Source organism: Sabethes cyaneus, chromosome 3, assembly GCF_943734655.1.
Source record: "Sabethes cyaneus chromosome 3, idSabCyanKW18_F2, whole genome shotgun sequence".
Lineage (NCBI taxonomy): Eukaryota > Metazoa > Arthropoda > Insecta > Diptera > Culicidae > Sabethes > Sabethes cyaneus.
In genome coordinates, this window is record NC_071355.1 from 198155977 (window position 1) to 198179367 (window position 23391).

Sequence of the window (23391 nt, forward strand, 5' to 3'; positions counted from 1 at the left end):
TGCGAAATAAGTTAATCGACAAATATTTGCGGTATTTCTTTACAATCTCCTTGAGAATGGAAGCTTTGCCAACACAGAGTTTCATTGGGAAAATTGTGTTATTTACAATTTATTTTGATGCTGTTCTGCATTCGAAAATAAAACCTTGCAGTTTGCTCCGGTCTTGAAAATTTTTTTCGTTGAACCTATCTTTGGTAAATAACCAGAATAAATATCTCTATTCAGAATATTGTTCGATCAGCTGTTCTCATCGATTTATGTACAGGCTTCATCGTATGCGTAAATGCTTGACCACGTTGGATCCGATCGGTCGTCCGGCCGGAGCCTTTCTCGATCAGATGATCTGGCCTGTTTAGCGCAGAGTTCATCATCTGCATCTGCACACACTTATTTCATCTTGGTGCAATTGATCGACCGACAGGCTGGAACCATTCTCGATCAGCTGATCGGAGCACGTGATCGAAAATCCGACTGGCTGCGCGCAGGGTTCATCGTCTACATACAACACATGCTTATTTCATCATGTCGGATCCGATCAGCCGGCTGGCCGGCTGCGCCGGTCGGTCGGTCGTCGCCTGATCGATCGTTCGTCCCGTGTACGCTCGGCAGCTGGCACCGACCCGGCCGGCCCGGCAGTGGGAAAGAAAAGTAAACATGGAAGCACGGGAAATAGTATGAACTGAACTGGTTATAGGAAGGGAAAATGTTTCTTCCACCTAAAAGTTCGCGCAGCCGACGACGGCGGTCGAGATCTTGGTTCGGCTTTGCAGTGTTTACTCAACGGGAACAACAGACGAGTCGCGTATTATCATTGTGGCGTTTTATAAATGCGACGACACTTGCCGAGTACGGAAGCATTCGCCGTGGACGACTTGCCATATAGTGGTTGATTGTAGTTTGGAAAATCTTATTAGTTGAAAAGTGTTCGAAAATCCGGTTAAAGTGAATTTGACGGTGTAGAATGCAAATTGTTCTGAACCGTTACGCTAGTGTCGACTCTATCACCTCCTTCCACCTCTTCACAGAAGTTACCAGTTTGCGGTGAAAAGTAAAAATTCAAAAATTATCAAGTGAAATTACTCTGCTGTGTAGTTATAACACAATAAAGTGTCCCGAAAAATCACCTCCAACATGGATAACATGAGTAAGTGATAGCCATATAAAAGATACGTACACCAGATTCAGATATGAGGTTGTAAAATACATTGAGCAGGTCCGTTGTTGGTGAGATAACAGGCACGCGTAGTCATCTCGAGTAAACAACAGTGCAACTGTATTTGGACAGACGAAACACGACGACCTAGGAGATTTTTGACAATAAAAAAAATGATATAAAAATGTCACATGAATGCTCCACTCTTGGTTACCAAGTGCAGTCGTTGAAATATTTATGATGCCTTGATCTTTGTTTGGTCTGCATGCGATCGGAGGGGGACTTCTCACGTTGAAAGCATTGAGATAAGATAAATTTTGTGTACATTGAACAAATTTGCGTCTGTTTTTTTGTTGCTGAAAACTGTGCTATGTGATTTTCAATTTGGGCAACTGTAAAGAAGAGTCAAGTTGTAGTGGTAACACGACGATTGTAGCAATATTTAACATCAAGGCCATACGGAATTACGATAAACAGAAGTTTAGTCAAAATCACTGAATTTACTCATAATTCGCAAAGCATTCTTAACGAGTTTTAGTTGGTTGCTTGTCTTTGCTGAATTTATTCGCATGATCTTGTTGCAGTAGACTAAACTAAAACTTTTTCCTAGAGAATTGCATATTTTCAAATATTTTTTGGCTAAAAAGATTCAAGGACAGTCAATGCGGGACGTCAAAACATTTCATATGGAGACAGCTCTAGTTACATCCAGACGTGTTTGCAGAGGGTCTAAATTGATTAGTCTGCAACGCTGTTCGTAGTGTGGCAGTCGGATCGGGTCGTTCCATGGTAACCTTCGGAGCGCAAAGCGAATGGAGCTCTGCTGCACCGTCTCGATTCTGGCGATACGGTTTTGGTAATACTTGCTTCATACGGGTGCGCAGTACTAGAGAAAGAAGGGAACCAACGCACAGCAGAACGATTTCAAGCAGCATGTGTCATTGAAGTTTTTGGCGCTACGCATGATGAATCCCATCTACAGCGCCTCAGCGAAACAGAATTCGAAAAAATAGTGTAAAGGTCAATTAGAGAGTTAATTATTATCTACAATATTGCCAAAAAAAGTATAGTTTTATCATTTCATTTCGTTCGTGGAATGCGTGGAAAAAAACTCTTTGCCACTCACTTCAAGAACTTCAACTTCAACTTCAACTTCAACGCTTTTATTGCTTCGGAAAAACAGACTGCCTCTGAAATCCATATGATGCGATCAACTTGAATATATTCCATATAAACGATCAACTCGTTGAAACCGCGATCAAAAAGCTCAAATATTCGCTCGCTGCTGGATCAGACGGAATTCCTTCTTGTGTTGTGAAGAAATGTGCTGCAGCTATTGTTCGCACACTGGCGATGTTATTCAAAACTTCCCTCCGGCAGAATGTATTTCCTGAATCATGGAAAAAATCCATCATGTTTCCCGTGCACAAAAAAGGAGATAAGAGGAACGTGGAAAATTATCACGGTATCACATCACTTTGTGCCTGCTCGAAAGTGTTGGAAATCATAGTCCACGACGCACTTTTTATGTGCAGTTTGCAGTACTTATCCGTTGATCATGGAGCATGGATTTTTTCCTAGAAGATCAGTTGCCACTAATCTAACGGAGTTTGTTTCGTTCTGCCTAAACATCATGGAGGAAAATGCGCAAGTAGACGTTATATATACAGACTTAAAAGCTGCCTTCGATCGTGTTGATCACGCGATGTTGTTGAATCGGATGTAGAAACTTGGAATTTCTGTCGCTTTCATCAGATGGATGAGGTCTTACCTCACTGACCGTAGTTTATGCGTCAAAATCGGTCCGGTAAAAGCGGAACTGTTTTGTAACTTGTAACTTGTAACTTTGTTTTGTGTTTAGGAACAAGGAAGCAACTTGGGCCCTTTGCTTTTGACACTATTCATCAACGAGCTCTCTATACTGCTGGCTGCTGGATGTCGTCTGTTTTACGAGGACGATGTTAAGATATACCTGCCAATGAGACATTCCAGCGTCCGCGCTCACTGAAATTAATGTTTTATTATTTTTTTTTTTTTTTTTTGTTTATTTATAGACCCTTTAACTTTTGGTCATTCGGGTCTAGAAAAGAAAATATACAATTTATTTACAATATGGATAAATTACCTAACAGCTAAATAAGATTATATAAATTAATTATTTTAAAAAATTCCAGTACTTTTTCAATTCTTTCCTCACTGTCAGCTGAGGCTTCTCGAAGATTTGGGCTAAGATTTACTCTCCTTCGTTCGTCATCGTATCCTTGGCAATTTACTATGATATGTTTTATTGACAATATATCGTTGCATTTTCTACACCTTGGCACTTCACTTCTCTCCAACAGATAACCATGAGTGAGTTGCGTATGTCCAATGCGAAGCCGAGTTAACACAACGTTATCCCTTCTAGTTTGTGCTTTATGCTTAAACTCAGTTACCACATTCTTAATTTCACGTAATTTGTTTTCTGTGATAACATTCCACTGTAACTGCCACCGGCAAGTTATTGCATATTTAATGCATCTTTTCGCTTCACTGTAATCCAGTATGATACTTTCATCGACTTCTTGTTCTAGGGCCAATTTGGCTTCACTATCTGCTCGCTCGTTTCCAGGTATCCCGATGTGACTCGGGACCCACATGAATGTTACTGCTTTTCGCGACTCGAAACATTGTCTATAAATCAGAGTCATTTCATCCCTCCACTTAGACCTGATTTTACGCTTTAGAAGCCCGTGAACTACGCTTAGTGAGTCGGTGCAGATGAGGTAAGCCCCTGCACCGTCTTGTTCTGCCACCCAGAGGAGAGCTGCTCTAACTGCTTGACTTTCAGCCGCAAAAATGCTAGCATTATCGCAAATTCTTTTGCGGATAATCATATCATCATTAACCACACTAAAACCACATTTATCTATTGTTTTGGATCCATCTGTAAATATTTTGCTATATATTGAGTATTTTTCAGCTATCCTTTGTAAGAAGGATTGTCGAAGAACTGCAGCGATGTTTGATTGTTGTTTCACTGTGACCATACTAGTATCAACTGATATGGGACTTCGATTCCATGGGGCACATTCAGGTGTACGCAAACAGTTTGTAAGGGGCAGATTTGATTCCAGGTCTTCCAGGATTTTTTCACCTCTCTCGAAAGGCAATTTAGGCATATCCGGCGTTGGCTTGGTGTTCCACAGTTCCCCAGAACTGTCACTGTCTACATAGGAAGAAGACGATAATTCAAAAGAGTCCTCGGTAGAAGTGCTTGGTATACTGTTCGTATTGGTTTCGGTTGATCTTTCCTGAGACACCCTCTTGGTGCAGTACATTGCTGTTCGTTGCTCAATTAACAGTTTTAGGCTGGGAATTCCTGTTGCTACTTGAAGACTGACAATAGGGCTGGTGTGGAATGCACCACTTATTGCACGGAGGCCAGCATTGTGTATGGTTTCTAAACGTTTCAGGAGAATATCACTGGCTGAGGAAAGTATTGGCGCTGCATACAGCATCTTTTCTAAGATGGTTGATTTGTAAAGCTTAGTTAGCGTTTCTTTATCTCCACCCCAATTTTTGTTTGCTAAGCATTTTAGCAACTGCAAACGATGTAAGCAGGCTGCTCTTACTTCGTCAATATGCTGTTTGAATAGTAAATTCTGGTCAAATGTCATTCCAAGGCATTTATGTGTCTTTTTCGAAGAAATGGTTGAGTTACCCAGAATGAGTGAGTTCGAAATTTTCTTTGCTTGAATATTTTTAAAAATTACTGTAGCGCATTTATCAGGGGAAATTGTAAATCCCGTTTTTTTCTCCCATTCGCTTATTGAATCCAATGCTTTTTGGAGTTTCTCCGCCAGATCCGTCGAATTGTTTCCTTCAGCTAGAAGGACCACATCATCAGCATATGTCAAACACGTAATATTATCAGGTATAAATTGCGTAATCGTATCGATTGCTATCAGGAATAAGGTTACGCTGAGAACTGATCCCTGGCACAGTCCTGTTTGCATATCTTTTTCCTCAGAAAAAACACCATTTGCTAACACTTTAAACGTCCTTTTGCGTAAGGATTGCTGAATGAATTGGAGCATTCTTCCTCCTATATTCCAGTTACTGAGTCTATTTAAGATGAGTCTTCTCCAAGTTGTATCGTAGGCTTTTGAGATGTCTAAGAAAACAGCTTGTGCATATTTACCTTTTTGTAAAGTTTGACGCAAATACTCCTCCATTGTAATAAGATGATCAGTGGTAGATCGCCCCTTTCTAAACGCATACTGGTGTTGATTGAGCAGCGTCTTTGTTTCGAGTATGTACATCAATCGGTTATTAAGCATTCTTTCGAATACTTTGCATACACAGCTATTAAGATAAATAGGCCTATAGTTTCGAGGATTCGTACGTTCGCCCTTGTTCTTAAATATTGGCACTACTATTGATTTGGTCCAGCTTTTTGGGTACAGGGACTCTTCTCATAAGCGATTGTATGCCTCTAGTAGTTGTTTTTTGCAATCTATAGGAAGATGGATAATCATCGCGTAGTGTATGTTATCATCTCCTGGTGAAGAACCTTTCAACCCTTCCAGTGCTTCTTCTAATTCATTTAGCGTAAAACGCTTATTGTAACTTTCATTTGTAGCATCGGGAATGATTAGTGGTTGGCTTTCCACTAAATTCTGATGCTGCTTAAACTGTGGGGAATACGAATCATTGCTTGATACACATTGAAAAGAGTTAGCTAGCGTTTCCGCTATCGATGCGTTATTTGTAACAGTACCATCCTGATCGTTAACAGCATAAATTCGGTTTTCAGTGACTTTTCCTTGTATTCGATGGAAGCTGGTCCACATTTCCTTTATTGGCGTCTGCATGTTGAAATTTGATACAAACTCTCTCCAGGACTTCTGCTTTGCTTTTGTTACTATATCGCGTGTACTGCTTCTGATTTCTTTGAAGGCAGCAGCTAATCGTTCTTTATCTTCGTGGTTATTTGGAGTCGATTTAAGTTTCCTCAGTGCTTTTCTTCTTGATTTTATTGCGGTTGCTATTGTAGCGTTCCACCAGGGTACCGTTTTTCGTCGTGCAGTCATCGTCGTTTTTGGTATTGAAGTTTCTGCTGCTCTGAGCATTTCACTAGTAATTGCTTGAATCTGTTCCTCTGCATTGTCTATTTGCGTAAAGCTTATGATGCTTTCATAATGCAGCCAGTCAGCCTCATCTATTTTCCATTTTCTACTATTCCTTAAAGGCCTAATAGATTCAGGGAACGTTAGAAACATGGGTACATGGTCGCTGCCATGAGTATCTTCTGCTGTACACAGTTCCATCTGTCCTGCCAGTTCGTTTGAGCAGCAGGCCAAATCAATACAAGATCCTCTGCCGGTCGAGTGGCTAATATATGTGGGTTCTCCACTATTCAGCACGATAAGGTTGGAATCGTTTAACACTTCTTCTATATCGCTGCCTCTAGGTGAAGTGCAGTCTGAGCCCCAAAGAGGGTGATGTGCATTTATGTCTCCCACAAGCAATAGGGGATGGGGAATTTGAGTAATCAGCGAGCGTATTTCGTTTTTGTTTATCAAATCTCCGGGTGGTAAATACATGTTCAAAATAGTGGCGTTAAGTGGGGGACCTACCTTAACGGCTATAGCTTCTAGGACAGAATCAGTTTCCATTTCTATGCTGTCGATTCCGCTTTTAATGGCGACAATAACTCCTCCTGCAGCTCGGCCACCATGTAGTCTCGGACGATGATATACCTTATATCCAGTGATGATCGGTGGGTTACGCAGAGGGCACATGCTTTCTTGAAGACAAATGATTGTTGGGTTTTTATCGCGAATGATTAAATCGAGTTCAGGTTTTCCAGTACGAAAGCCTTGAATATTCCAAGATGCCAAGGTTAACGGCTGCTCGTTTGATTGAATTGTATTGTGTGTTTTATTCATTTTGATGGTCTATAATTCCATCTCACTCGGTCCTTCTTCGACGTCAGTTCTATTCCTTGTCTCTGGCATTGGTTTCTTCCGCTGTCGTCCTCTAGTCTTCTTAGTTGTTTCTGGAACGGGTTTCTCATTAGCTGAAGCTTCTCTCACGTTGTTCTGGGTGATTGGAGTTTCATCACCGCTGATTTCTTCCTCTTGCTTTGTTCTTTTGGTTCTCGGGGAATTAGGAGGGCTGATTTCGTACAATTTGGTTGATATTTGGCTGCTGTTGACCATAGCTGATACCGAAACTTCTGGGATGTTACGTGATTCTGCTACTGTAGCAATTTGACCGCAGGTGCATTTGCATGTACAGGTTTTTTCTGCTCCAGCCAGCTTGTTAGCATACGTTGTTTTTGATTGCTTTTGTGATTCAACGATTTTTCTAGCCTCTGTGAAACTGATATTCTGATCAATCTTCGTGCGGATGATATTCATTTCCATGGTCCAGGTCTCGCATTTCGGGTTGTTAGCTGGGTGGTTTTCGTTGCAATTAACACATTTCGATGGCTTTGAACACTGTTCGTCGTGGTATTCCTCTCCGCAGTTTACACATGTTTTTTTACCTTGACACTCGCGGGCCAGATGACCGATTTTCCAACACTGGAAACAACGCACGGGCCTTGGGTAATATGGACGCGCCGATACACTAAGGAATCCAACTTTAACTCGCTCCGGGCGCATGGTTGATGAGATTGTCAGAATGAATGAAGGAGTTTTGACAAGTTGTCCGTCCACTTTCTTTTTCATTTGCTGCACATGAGTCACGTTTTGTCCACTGAGTTCTCGTAGGATTTCTTTCTCATCAATGTCTTTCAGATCGTGACACGTGATGACTACTTTGCATGTGTTTAACGTGGCGTGATCGGTTACATTCACATTCAGGCCCTCAATAAGTGAGGTTAGTTTTTTTAGTTGATTCGCTTGCTTTTCAGTGCGTGTCTGGATCAGGATTTTTCCTTCTCGGATACGTTTCACGCTGGCCACGTCCCCACAGCAGTTTTTGATCGCCTTATCGATCAAAAACGGTGAAACTCCTTCCAGCGTTCCACCTTCGTCCGACCGCGCAAGAAGAAGATAGCGTCCTTCTGATCGTTGAGGAATCAAACCCAACGCAGGGAAGCTCCTTCCCCCGAGAGCCGGACTATCGTTGTTGCCGCCGCCGGGCGGCATTATGCTACCGCCGGCCACTAGTTTATATAGTACACTTCTTTCTGATTTTCAAAATTAAATACCGAATTATCTGAATTGTCTCTGTTTTTCTAGTCAACTTTCTAGGTTCGAATCAACAATAGGCGATAATCAATAGTTCAACAAACTCAACTATTTGACCTTGTGGTCAGAACAAAAAACACTATTGTTCAAAAGAATAATTGTTATCAGTCGCACTTTATACCAAGAGCTTCGTGTAAGACGTGCGACACGGTTGATAGCTGAACTCAGACTGTTTTATTATTTTGATTGTTCATATAGAATCCCACGAATTGAGGGGAAAGAAGAGTCCGCCGCATCAGAGCTCTTCATGATGCGGTAAGGGCTGATTACTGTGGAGGGCGCTCTGGTACTCCGCAGGCTCCGTTTGAGGCTGAGTTTTTATAGAACTCCCCTACCTTGGATACCTTGGATTAGGGATTTATCCATTCATGTTTTTACTTTTAGCATGGATAATAGCTCTTAAAACCATTCTCCTTTGGGGGCTTTGGACTCTCTGCTCAGGTTCTCAGTATTTTCAGGGTCATCGAACATGCTTCTACCGAGATCCGTCATTTGCAGGCGGAGAGTTTACACTCAGCCTTCGCATGAGTGCCCCCTTCTCTGTCCGCATACGACCCTAGTTTCCGCCGGTTGTCCGATTTCCACTAAGGAACGTATCCCGGATGGTACCACGAGGAGGTAGAGATTGGAGATGCTAAATAAGAGGCTGAGGAACTTCGTGGTAGCTCTGGAGCGCATTATTCAACCATTTACTATATATGCCCAAATGTCTGGTTGCGGTAAGGTGTATGAGCTTCAAATCATTTTCATTGCCATGCCATGTTACTGGCACTCTCCGTAAGTTCGCTCGAGCCAGTCGTAGAATTTGTCCTCTTTGGATTTATCATTTGTCGGTGCGCAAACGTTGATTTGGCTGTAGTTGCAGAAATTGTCCGTAATTCTCAATACACATATATCTAGCGTTATCTACGAACCTCCACCGGTTAACGCGTTACTTTTGTTTTTACAACAACCAAATTTTCTTCGGTCACCGATGGTTATAGGTCTCGAACAAGCAAGCGGAATCGTGTTTCCAATAGTTATTCTTCACTTGTTTCCTGGTTCTTTGCCGCGATTCCAACCTCTCGGGCGTACCTCAAGGCAACAACATTGGATCTCTTTTTTGCTATTTGTGAGCGATATTGCTTCTTTTTTACCACATTGGATTTTTTCCCAACTAATTTCAGAGATATTGGCTTTTACAGCGATTATTATCGATAACATTAGTTAAAAAAGTTCTTCAGTTGGCCTAAACTTCTAGAAACAGACACGTGCCATAAACCAGCATCATACCATTAGAATCCTTATAATGATATCTGTCTTTTGACATCAAAAGGTGGGAGTCCAGCGGCATTTGGAGATTCAGAAATAATCGAATTTTTTTCCGAAAAAATCCCTACTGCGAGGTGTGTACCCAAGTCTCGCGTTGAATAAATCAGTCGTTAAAATAGAAGACGGCAATTCATATTTTGGACGAAAAGAAATAGGACGGTAATACAAATTTTGGAAGTATTTAAAAAGAGAGGACGTCAATTCAAATTTGTTGCAATTTGAGCTTCACAAAACTTTAACCACGGCATTTGGGCGAACACCCAGACCAAACCAACACATCGCGAGTGCGCTTTGTGTCAATATCTTGACGCGGGTCATCTGAATGAATAGAACGTCAATCTGCGGTGGCAGTTTGTAGTTTGCATTTTGTTTATTTTATTGTTACACTTTTGGCAGTAATTGTATGCACGTCAATCAGCAATCTTTTGCATAAATCAAGCCGCAGCAGTACCTACACATGTCATACGCAAGCTCATTACGAATTCCTCCGTCGAGTTGGTGCAGCAGCGCCAGCCTGGTGGTTACCCACTTGTTTACGTCGGCCGTCCAGCCAACGCAAACGATTTGCGCGCACGAGCGCGGATTCCGCAGCAAATCCGGCTAACTCCAGCAGCAGCAACAGCCGTTGTTGTCAATTTCGTTTTCATTCATCGGAAAAAGTGGGATGAATGTTAATTGATGCTAGGCAACGCAACGGATCAAATCGTGCGATCCGCGGAATAAGCTCCGGAGCATTGTTACCGGGATTGGATTTGAGTTCTAGAGCCGGTTTAGTTTACACTTCCAATGAATTCAAACTAAATTAAAAACAATTGCTTTGCATGCAAGACAAACAAATTTCAACTCTTTCAGGGTCATATGTGGAGATAAACAACACGTTTGCAAATAATGTTATTTTTTCTCGGGTTTGCGGCTGGTGTTAAATTGATGCTTCACACAGATTAATTATACATACATTAGCAATACATTAATAGACCTCAACCAACAACTCTTTGCGGTGGATGATATTGTTTACCATCGAACCGGCGGGTGTGCAGTATGGGAACCGAAATGTAAACAACCACTCAAACGAAGATGTAAATGTAAAAGAAGTTTCAAAGATGGGACAGCGGAATCATGTTGACTGTAGGATTCGAAAAGATAACCTAATAAAACATCTGCGCGGAAGTAATCTGGCAAAAATGTATTTTTCGAAATTCTTCTTCGCCTGACAGAAATATATTTAATTGTTTTGTTGATACTAACGCATGTGTTTTCGTTCTGTGTTGCGTCTCAAAGGATACAAAATACGATACGCAAATATTTTGTTGTTTGTAAAAATTGGCAATGAACAATGATGTCATCAAATTATTGAATTCTTTCCCTTTGTCTCTTATTTTGCTTATTGTAATGAACACATGATTACTCTAATTTAAAAACTGTGCTTGATTTTTTTTTTAAATCCTGGCTCTATCCAATTAAAAGAGTGTTGTTGGCTCGAGGAAACTAATGAGGTATCGTTTTCAGGCTATATTATAACAAGTTTGCGTTCTCTAGCTTCAGAGCTAAGTTCGCTCTTGAAAAATCAAACTAATGAAAAGCAACACGTAATCATGCGGTGTAAGCTTAGTCAATTACACTACTGTAACGAATAACAAATGTTAACTAACACTAAAAAATACTTTGGTATCCTGCTTACTTCAGTGAATTACGACAGTGTGTTTCTTACAGACGCTCTTCTAGCTCTAGGGCATAATCTAACGTATATAAACCCTCTCTATCTATTCTTCAACCCATTCATTTGCGACATTCATGCACATGGGTGGACCACGAGAATATATGCGGCTCGTTCTCGTGAGATCCAAAACCAGAGCTAGGAACAAAGGGAACTCTCAGCTAACACGAATCATCATCATCATCATCATCCATCATCATCATCATCATCATCATCATCATCATCATCATCATCATCATCATCATCATCATCATCATCATCATCATCATCATCATCATCATCATCATCATCATCATCATCATCATCATCATCATCATCATCATCATCATCATCATCATCATCATCATCATCATCATCATCATCATCATCATCATCATCATCATCATCATCATCATCATCATCATCATCATCATCATCATCATCATCATCATCATCATCATCATCATCATCATCATCATCATCATCATCATCATCATCATCATCATCATCATCATCATCATCATCATCATCATCATCATCATCATCATCATCATCATCATCATCATCATCATCATCATCATCATCATCATCATCATCATCATCATCATCATCATCATCATCATCATCATCATCATCATCATCATCATCATCATCATCATCATCATCATCATCATCATCATCATCATCATCATCATCATCATCATCATCATCATCATCATCATCATCATCATCATCATCATCATCATCATCATCATCATCATCATCATCATCATCATCATCATCATCATCATCATCATCATCATCATCATCATCATCATCATCATCATCATCATCATCATCATCATCATCATCATCATCATCATCATCATCATCATCATCATCATCATCATCATCATCATCATCATCATCATCATCATCATCATCATCATCATCATCATCATCATCATCATCATCATCATCATCATCATCATCATCATCATCATCATCATCATCATCATCATCATCATCATCATCATCATCATCATCATCATCATCATCATCATCATCATCAACTGCGCATACATTCCATTGGTCAGTGTTTGCGAAGATGTAATCTTTGTATTAGTTCTTTGCGTTCTTATATTGCATAATATAGCTCTTAGATGTTGTACATAAAAGAGTCATAACCGGAAACTGAAACAAATAGTTTTTATGGTCGTACAGTAATATTTAGAATGTGGCAACAAATGCGTGTCGCCTATGTTGCCAAAATCGAGAACCTTTTTTTTGATATGAAAAAATTGAATGTAAGAGCGTTAGAAATTGACTAAATGTTATTAATCAACGATTGCAACCTTTTTATGTTTACGAAATCCACCAAGAGCTATCCGTGCGGTGCAAGTAAGTTTTTGGCGACCTGTGGTAAGTCGTAGTCCTACGGCAATAAAAATATTATTGTTCTAAATATTCTATAACCGCAAACATTTTTTCCTGAACACACTGTGGGCATCATTTTTTTGTCATTTAACTGATATCGTGGCATGCCAAAATCGAACCATGCCAAATTCGAAATCCCACTGTATTGGATTTTATTTAACTGAATAAAAACTTCTGGCTGTCTGCAACATGTATGTAGTCTGATTAGAGTAAAATTTTGTTTAGAAAATTCTTGATCGTTTGCTATCATTAACTCATTTTTTAAAATTTAGCGTTTGGTCCGGTTTGATCTAACACCGACCATATGATATCGCGACAAGCAATCGAGTTGAGCAGGTGAGTCGAGCAGTCGAATCAAGTAATCGAGTCAAGCAGTTGGGTCGAGCAGTCCAGTTGAACAGTCAAGTCGAGCTGTCAAATCGAGCAGTCTAGTCGAGCAGGTAAATCAAGCTGTTTAGTCAAGCATTCCGTTCGAGCAGTTGAGTCGAGCAGTTGAATCGAGTGGTCGAGTCGAGCAGTCAAGTCGAGCAGTTCAGTCGATACGTTTAATCGAGCAGTTAAGTCGCGTGGTCCAGTCGAGCAGTTGAATCGAATAGTCTAGTCGAGTACTTGAGTCGAGCAGTCGAATCGGATGGTCAAGCAGTCATGTCAAGCGGTTAAATCGAACAGTTGAGCCGAGCAGTTCATTCGAGCAGTTGAGACGAGCAGTTCATTCGAGCAGTGTAGTTGAGTAGTCCAGTCGAGCAGTGGAATCAAGCAGTTGAATCGAGCAGTTGAGTCGAGCCTCGAATCGAACAGTTGAGTCGAGCAATCTAGTCGAGCAGTTAAATCATGCTGTCCAGTAAAGCGAGCCTGTTGAGCAGTCCAGTTCAGTCCAGTCGAGCAGTTTAATCGTGCAGTTAAGTCGAGCGGTCGGGTCGAGTAGTAGGTCAAGCAAATGTATCAAGCAGTCGAATCGAGTAGTTAAGTCGAGTAGTCCACTCGAGCAGTTAAATCGAGCTGTTCACTCAAGCAGTCAAGTCGATCTGTCCAATCAAGCGCCCTGTCTGCCTGTCCAATTGAGTCGACCAGTCGAGTCGAACAGTTCAGTCGAGCAGTTCGGTTAACCAGTCCAGTCGACCATTCAAATCGAGCAGTCTAGTCGCGTAGTCTAGTCAACCAGTTGAGCAATCGAGCAGTCCTGCAGTCAACCAGTGACTGACGTGACTGACAATACTACCCATTGCTACGAAAGCATAACGTCCTGTCAGGGGCCTGTTTTAGTTACCGATAAGCCTCTTATGACGTCCTGTCAGAGGCCTGGTTTTCGGTACAGACATAAGCCTCTTATATAAATAGATAGATTATATAAATAGATTACATAAATAGATTTGCATTATTCAGATAGTACGAATATCAAACGGTTTTTTGTAAGTTAAGTTTTTATTATTGCCTTAAACCTGTAAAAAGTTGCACGAATAACACTCTAGTTTAACAAAGAAAGCATTACATGCTACTGTCCCTTGAAAAATAACGTTTATGTAAGTTAGGCCATCACAAATATTTTATAAAGTTTTTATCCTTCCGGCGTTGGGCCACTGAAGGGAGGGGCGCGGAAAAAAATACCAAGAGATTTTTTTAATCAAGCAAAAAAATTGATTTTTGGCAATTTCACTCAAAGTTTAAACGTGAAAACCAAATCTATTCTTCCTTTTAATATATATGTTATTATTTTCCTTGCAAAAATCTACGAAAAAAGACAAAAACGAAAGAAAAATTTTTCGGCCGATGTTGTTCGCATTTCCATTTCTGTTTCTGCTAGAAGCATTAACTCAACTCGTACACTCATTTTTAAAGTTTTTCAGGCTGTAGAACCCACAGACAATTGATTTTATGAAAAAAAAAATTAACTAATATCCTTCAAATTATTTTTTTGACCCCCCCCCCCCATTTTTCAAGCCAATTTCCAAGGGGGAAGTGACATAAACTTTTAAAATTATTTGCAATGGCCTTATTTTCAGGGGTAGGAATTAGGCGAGGGAACGACGCTCATTTCAACTTTTTCCCGATTTTGAGCTCCCGCGAACACAAAGTATTTTCTCTATAAGTCAGGTAAAACAGTAGGTCAGTACAAACAAATCGTGTTTATGTACATTGTCTGCATAAACGAATGATGTCGTGTTGAGAATGACATTTGAACCATTTCAAATTTGCACGTCGTGCAAACCAGCGGGGTTCAAATTAAAAAGTGTTCAGATTAAAAACGGTCAAACGAACGGGGGTCCACGGTATTCCTCTTTATAACATTAAATTAAATACACAACTACAACTCTTTCGGCGAAAGTTAACATTGACACAAAATTAAAGATCTTTAAATTGTTTCTAAACCCTCATCATCACCACCACCTTGGCTAGCGATCGTACGATCTTGAACGGTTCATCTAAGCTGCAAAGGTCATCAAAGGTAGCATCCGAAAAAAGCCGTTTCTCGCGCCATGCATTTACCTATGCTAATTGAGGGCATGATAAATTGATTTACAACCAGCCAGTTGCTGGGCGGACGATAGGGCTGAATGTGCTGTCAACGTGAAGGCAAAGGCATTACCGCGTCACCGTGTCTATCAACGGTTGTCGTGGGACAATCGTGGATGACATTCTAACCTCGGCTCTGACCTGCATTCACACCGTGCACAAGATGGTTAACCTAGACCCAGGTTCACGAGGACATACCTACTGATTTCTTGGCGCATGGTTTTGTTTAGTCTGTTGGTTTTGAACGCCGGCTTTTCAGATCTGAACCGCCCGCCCATATCTGCAAGTTCGTGATATGTCAGATGTTCGAGTTTTATCAAGCAGCGCAAACATTTTTTCCACTGATTCGGTTCGTTCCGATATTTGCGTTAGCTTTGCTAGAGTTAGACATAGAACGTGTCAGCTATAAATCATGCAAGATGTTATGGGATGATAAACGATGGAAAAATATAAACAAGGTTGGGTAAAAAATAAAAATTCCAACGTTTAATATTTAACGTTTTTTTTATTAAATGAATTGTTGTTGATAAACAAATAGTGCAATACTGACAATGACACTGAGCTCTTCGCTAAGCCAGTTTCGCCCGCTGTCGGATAGCGTTGACCGGTTCACAAATGAGCAAACAACTATGGAATTTCGACGACCTTAAAGGTCGTTCCATCAACTCGTAGAATATACAACCACCGCCCATCAAAATCGCAGCCTACACTATGTGTGATGCTCGACAACCCGTCTATCGCGTTTTGTTATGTCAACAAATATCACAGCACGTGCTCGAGGGAATGCGGCATAAATCAACTCTTGATAACTAATCAGAGATTTTGACAAATTGAAACGATAAGTCTGTCACAGGGGAACTAATAAAATTTGTTATTTTTCGTTGGTGCTTAACACAAATGCACCGTTTATTTCCGTGACGTTTGCAATGACCTTCTGGCAACAGTCGGTAATTAACGCAGAGACCAAGCGAATCACGCCCATATCAAATACTAATAAACACCGTCACCTTACGAACGGTATCCAACTGCTCCATCATTAATTGATTTACGCCAAATTAAACATCAATATATGACTAATGTCTCATCCCTCCGGCGACTCTCAGCAGTGCAGAATACTACCACTAAGGGGTGCTGCCAATACTAAACTTATTGCGAACGGATTCCGGTCGACCGCACACGGTTACCTTCCGTGCGATGAAAGGTCAATAAGCCAAGAATCCACTCGTCGATTCGCGTTGAGGGTTCTCCGGTCGACGAGCAATTTCAATTAATTAGCCTCTGTAAACACAGTCAACGACTGTGGCGATCGAGAAGATTTGCCGATCCGGAGAAAAATGCACACAGTAGGTACCTACCGACTCGAATATAAGTGGCAAACGTTTGTAAATATAACCCATTTACTATGAAAAATATGTAGAGCCGGAGTAGCTCACTGCGAATCGCACCGGAAAAGTTCAACCGAGTGCACGGTAAAGCAAACGGAAAGAATGAATGTTGATTGCGGTACGGTTCCTACAAACTGCGAGTATCCGTGGTCATGGTTTTGGTTCGCTGAATCAGTTGTAATATTTTTGCACCATGGACCATGGTGGGTGGACGTGGAGCATGAGAAAAAATATTCCACTAAAGTGTGAAATATTTATTGGTGCATCATTCCAAATCGATTACTGTTCTACTGGTTACAATTATAATTACGCAACGAAGAAAATGCAAACACAAATCCGAGATTAATTTGGAATTTTCGAGTCCTATCACTTCCAACTTTTCTGTTAGGTTCTTTGAAGATGGAGTTTTAGTTCAGAAATTAATTATACGGATATAAATTATTAAAATATGTCATATTCTAAAGTAAATTCTATAAACAAACCAGGTGATCATCTATGGGAAACCCTCTTTTATATCTTCTAAGTGGACTTTTCGTGGCAAATATAATAAACAAATGAATAATTCAGTTGTGCTTCATCAATAGTCAACACGGTTACCCTTTATTTTGCCGCGAACACTAAAAATTACTTATATTGCTTTATTTATTCGGCGACAATCCGCTTAACGAATCTGGGCCGACTTTAGGAATCATCTCTACGCTACTTGGTTTTGGGCTGCCACTCTTTTATATCCGCCTTGAAGTCGCGCCGAACACCCGCTGTTCTAGCATCCTCGTCAACATCGCTCATCCAACGGGTAGTGGGTCTGCCTCGAAGTCGACGGCGTCTGTCGGGTTCTCTGCTGAATATTGTTTTCACTGGTCTCTCATACGGCGTCCTTACTACGTGACCAGTCCACTTTAGCCTACCGTGTTTTATTCACTTCAAACTATCCGCATCTTCGTATAAGTACTTGGTAAATGTAAAGCTAATATGCCATCAAGAATTGATCGAAAGATCTTACGCTCAAAAACACCAAGAACTCGTCGGTGCTTCATGGTCGTAGAGTACCACCGGGAGACAGAGTTGCCATTTTGAAATCTGTGTTTGCAGTTTAAAAATCTGTGAAAATCTGTAAAACTATCGAAAAAAATCTGTTACTAAATCTGTGATACATAATTATGCTTCCATGAAGAAAAATTAGCATTTTAATGTTTTTGAACAATATGGTTCATTCTATATCATCCATACGCTTCGTGAATTTTGTTTTAGATGCGCAGTAATTTCGGTTTTGTAACTTTACCTCCCGATTTTTTGTGCCATTTCGCTTCCAGTGATAAAATTGATAAACTTTTATTCAACATGTAGCATATCTGTGAAAATCTGTGATTTTCAAAAATATCTGTTATCTGTGATCACAGATTCTGTGCTTTAAAATGACGAAAAAATCTGTGATTTTACAGAAAAACCTGTGAAAATGGTAACCCTGCCGGGAGGATATGCATCTTACAGAGCGCGAGTTTCGTACGGAGTTGTAGGCTACGGGACCTCAGCTAGCTACGCAATCCGTAGAAAACCCTGTTGAAAGTCGCTATCCACCGTTTTACTTCATGACTCACATCGTTGTCACTAACGTACCCAGATAAACAAACTCGTCAACCACTTCAAAAGTGTCACCATCTATCACCACCGCAGTTCCAACACCCGAAAGGGTATCACGCTCTCTACCAGCCTCCATGTACTTCGTTTTGGCAGAATTTATGACAAGCCCTGACCTCGCAGCTACCTTCTTAAAATGCATATACGCCTCTTCCACAGCTCTACGGTTAACACCGATGATATCAATGTCGTCTATAAACCCTAGGCGCATGCGAGACTTCGTAATAATGGTACCACTTCTCTGCCCGCCTGCCCTTCGAATAGCACCCTCCAATGCACTGTTGAATAGCAAATTCGATAGCCCGTCACCTTGCTCAACCATGGCTCATTTTGTTTAACTGAATCATACGCGGCCTTGCAGTTTATAAACGAATTGTGAGTCTGCAAAATTAATTTTCGGAATTTATGGAGGATTTGTAGTTCTTACTCAGTGCATACCTTTAGTATAACCTAATGGAATGCACAATTCGTGCATTCGCTCACGACTTTCAAAATTTCCGTGGGGATGCTATCCTGCTGCTTTGCGATTTTTCAGTTCTCTAGCTGAACGGTTAAACTTCGTCCAAAGTTGGTGGATCCACTGCTTGTCCTTCATCATCAATCGTTCTCCTGTTTCTGTTGAAAGTTTCATCTTGTTCACCATTCAACAGTCCTTTTTCGGTAATCAGGTTCCCCTCCTTGTCGTTGCACATAACAGGAGTTGGCACAGTCTGGTTCCTGATTTCGTTGGTTGTATTTCGTATCGGGCTTCGTGAAGCAATTCTCCGCCTCTGTAGGAATCGATCGCGACGCGATCCCAGTGCAAGCGTTTCTTACGACGGTGAAATCCCTTTTCGGAAGCTCTAGAATCTCGGTATCTCTCTTTAGCGTGTCACAGTTGCAGCCAATATGTAACATCTGGCTCGATTCTTCTCATCAGTCACTCGTTGGCACTTTGCGTCAAACCACTCATTGGAAGTGGCTGCAGCAGTAGTACCCAACACTTCTCGCGCTATTGTACTGATCGCATTGTGGATGTGCTTCCACTGCTCGTTCGGATTTTCTTCAACGTCTTCACCAATCCGAGCGTACTCTGCAGCAACTCCTTCAGTAATAACCACCGAATGTTTAGTCGTATCTTCTTTGTCGGTCTCGATTTCCATACTTCATCATCATCATATCACAGTAATTATCATACTTGCCGCAGAAGTCGCTTTACCAAGGTGAAAGGCCTCGAATCCAGATTCGCAAACAGAACTGGGACGGTTTGGACCGAGGTCGATTACATAATGTTGGACTGTTACAAGCGGACCGAGGTCTTCCATGATGTTTTCTTGTTGCCGTCCCAGGCACTGAGAAGAAGTCGACTGATTTTACAATAACGTAAATAAAGATGTGCGGCAGCTGAAACGTACGGATTGATCAACGGGAGGCGTATGTTCTGTATTGTTAGGGTACTTGCCTGAACGGGCAAGCTGGAAGATCTCTCGTCCGCTATCAATTACATTGTCGGGATGGCTAGCAGCGGTGGAGACGTCAATGGTTGTGTTAAAGCGATGACGATCTCCCGTATTGCTTTTCTGAGGTGCATTCCAGTTCTCCTACGACCATAGTCAGAGAACTCCCGGAATCGCAAGTTTTTCGGCCAAGAAGAAGGTTGGAGAACCAATTCTTTGAGAGATGCGTCCAAACCGATTTTGAAGGATATATTAAACTATGTGGAGATATTTGCATCTTTAGGTACAAGTTTAACAGCTTCGATGTCATCGTCAATTTTCAAGCAATGGTGTACAAGCTGCTTAACAACATACGTTGTAGTTTTCGGGTTCAGTACGGCGATGTATTACCAAAATTTGGGCGGGCATAAATCAGACATGATGCTAGAGATGGAAGGATCGCAAAAATTTAAATCTTTTGTTCCACGTACAATAGGATCCCGTTGAGCAGCTATTGAAATTGATTTACCGTTTGAACCTCTTCTTCGTTTACCAGCCAATGATGGCCAATGATTGGATAAAATTGGTGTTTTGTATGAATTATCAATGGAAATAGCATTAGCCCAGTGTGTAGGCAGATTATCAATTTTGTCCATCATAGTAGTATGGCTATGGTGTGCTTCAGAATGTTTCATTGTGCAAAATAGGTGCTACAGATAGCCATTTTTTCTGGCTGCAGCGAAGTTGATTAGCCCCAGGCCATTGTCGTTTATGGTAAGATGGATGCTTTCTCTACCAGTAACGGGCCGGAAGAACTTTTCGCGTCCGGCCTATGCGTTTGTATCGGCACTCTTCACATGCTCTTTTGAAACGTCATCGGGTTTCACGTTCGTTAGTGCGAACACATTTATTAGGCTGTAGTTAAAGAATTTGCCCTTAATCCTCAACACGCATTAATGGATATTAACTCATTACGTCCTAGCGTATGAAATGTAATACGTGATTTCAATAGAGCCCGCGTTATACTGGGTTAATGGGCCTGCACCTAATGACACGCTTCATACGTTTTCCATGTTATACAAATCCGACTCCATACTCTGTTTTGTTACCACCACTGTAGTAGAGGTGATACTTGAATGTCATGTTATACTCGCGATAGGATGTACTGCTCGGAATTTGCGTTCTGCCGTATTCGTCCTTCGCATGGCTGTAACCACGACCTTCATCTTCTGCAGCTCTCTTGCTAGATACCCGCGCGTACCGGTTCAAGTAGAGTGCTGACACTCCAAGTACCAAGTTTCCAATAATCATTGTCCTTTTCCGTTCGCCTAGGTTCATACTGATTATTCCGCTGTTGTTCATTTCCCAAATTTTTCGTAGTATGAACTTTTTAAGCATGGCGCCTTACTAGGACTGCGATGCCTAATCTCGCAGACAGGTCTGCCGCCAGCTTCGGATCAATCGCTGTTGTATACCGCCCCTAATCTGGGATCCAGCCGCATAGGGTAACCAACCTATTTTGGAACCCATCAGCAGCTGTATATAATTTGGACACTTCCATTTAGTTTTGCTGTAAGTGACCAAATTATGTACGGCTGCTGATGGGGTTCAAAATACGTTGATTACCCTACTTGGTAAAGAAACGCCAATCCGTACAGTCAGTGGGATCATCGGCATAAACCGTCCCTAACCTGGAGAACGACGCACAAGGCGAACATTAGCTAATTTAAGTAACATAAAGATGAAGTTGCCAAGTTTTGCTAAAATATAACTTTTTGATAGCTGCCCAGCCCCTTGACGAACGAGGGGTCCACTGTCTTGAGGTATTGAAAGTGTAATTCTCGTTTTTCCACTAGCTCCAAACAAACAAGTGCAAAAGCTACAACATTTGAAGACCTCGTGTCAGTAGTTGCTACGTTCCAACGAGAATTACTCAAATGTACGAAACAAAATAGAGGCATCACTTTGCATGGACCGACAGTGGCGTTGACGACTTTAAATGCACGATTGAAAAAAAAAATGCATCAAGTTAAGACGACAAAATTTTGATCGTAACACTCATTGTAGACCGTTTGAGGATGAAAAAGCGTAACCTGATCAACAGACTATTAACTGACCGGGTGAACTGGCTTATTGTTAGCTTCCTTTTTTGATTGAAGGCGAGATTTCACGCCTCAGAAAATTTAACCGACTAAGTTTAGACCAGACCAGGTGGGGTGTGAGCTGGTCATGCTTTCGAATGTGTCTTAAAGCGAAATTATAACTTTTGCTCGAGTCTCATCACAAAAAATTAAGTATTTCAATCATTTATTCGTTCCGTCATCCGTGAATACATAATGGGGTTCAAATTGCAATATTTGGTTATTGTGCCAAAAAGTTAATGCACGAAGAGTGATTTTGGCAAAGCAAATCATATTTGCGTATAGCCGGCATTTATTTCGCTATTATTTTGAAGCTTTACCGATTACACCGCGTGGCGAGTTTTTATTTGATCGGCCACCACGATCCAGATAACCGACAAGCAAAAAAAAAAGAAAACTCGTTCAAAGCAGGGTTTATTTTAAGGTGTCAAATTCCATTGATACTATTTATACAAAATCAAGCGATTAAACTAAGCCAGCCGCAGGCTGAAAGCCTCTAAAATAAAAGATCAACTATTCATATCTGAAATAGTTTGGAACCCTGATTTGCTTAAATATTAATTTTTTTATCGAAAAGCATCAATTCTAGATTATTTTTAAAATGAAAAGCCAAATTTAGGACTGTAAATGTGTTGTAATTATGCTAACTAGGCGATAAAATTCAGCTACCCAGCCCTTGATCTTCGCATAGACAATCAGATGAACTTATAATTCGGTAAAAATTTTCCGTTCTGGGTGTGTGACGTGTGACAAATGATCACATTAACGGTGGTTCCGCCCGGTTTTCGTGACTCGAAGCAAGAGAGCATCATCTGTTGTGATGTTCCGGCAATTCACCGTTTTTGTTTTCATCGGATATTCATAGGTTTGTTTAGTACAGGCCGGCAGTCCAATCGTGGTAACACAGATACATACAGGCATGCATCAGCTTTTAAAAAGCTAGCTTGAAAACTGCTCGAACGAATCCAAAGTTTAGAAATAGAACGGGATCGTTCGATGCCTTCGATAAAGTGATAATTGTTCTAATGAAGACATATGACCGTTCGGCTTAGCAAGGCGTGTTTCGTAATACTTTTCAAATTCGGACTACATTTGGAATGTGTTAGAGTGGATGAGTGAACATCCTGTCGTGTTTTTTATGTGACTATGAATATTTGGCAGTCTTCAGAGAAATTTATCAAAACTTAGGTTTGATGTTTTCCCGACGTTTCGATACTTTGTTGGTGTCTTTTTCAAAAAGAAGTGCTTAGTGTTCGCAGTACAGTTACAAAGCAGGAAAAAGTTTTTTTAATAATTCAAACTTATATAGGGTAATTGATCTTGAATGGACCTATTTAGCGCTTTGTAACACCACTGCTCGCACTCCTGCTCAATTTACTCGTCATTTATGAATAATATGTGGTGATATTACTATTTGTTGGAAAGTACCACATATTTTCTACATTATCAGTACTTTAAAAATGTATAATTGATGAAACTTTTAT

The 23391-nt window shown here is 40.8% G+C and overlaps 1 protein-coding gene across 2 annotated transcripts in view; it reads left to right on the plus strand.

Annotated features, from left to right (window-relative positions):
- Positions 1-839: 839 nt before the first annotated feature.
- LOC128744465 (uncharacterized) overlaps positions 840-23391 on the plus strand; it is a 77187-nt gene continuing 54635 nt past the window's right edge. For both annotated transcript variants that reach the window (XM_053841497.1, XM_053841498.1), the window contains exon 1: positions 840-1144. Coding sequence is in view for 1 of the 2 variants with exons in the window: in XM_053841498.1 (XP_053697473.1) it covers positions 1132-1144 (13 nt within the window). In the remaining variant the exon portion in view is untranslated. The remainder of the gene's footprint in view (positions 1145-23391) is intronic.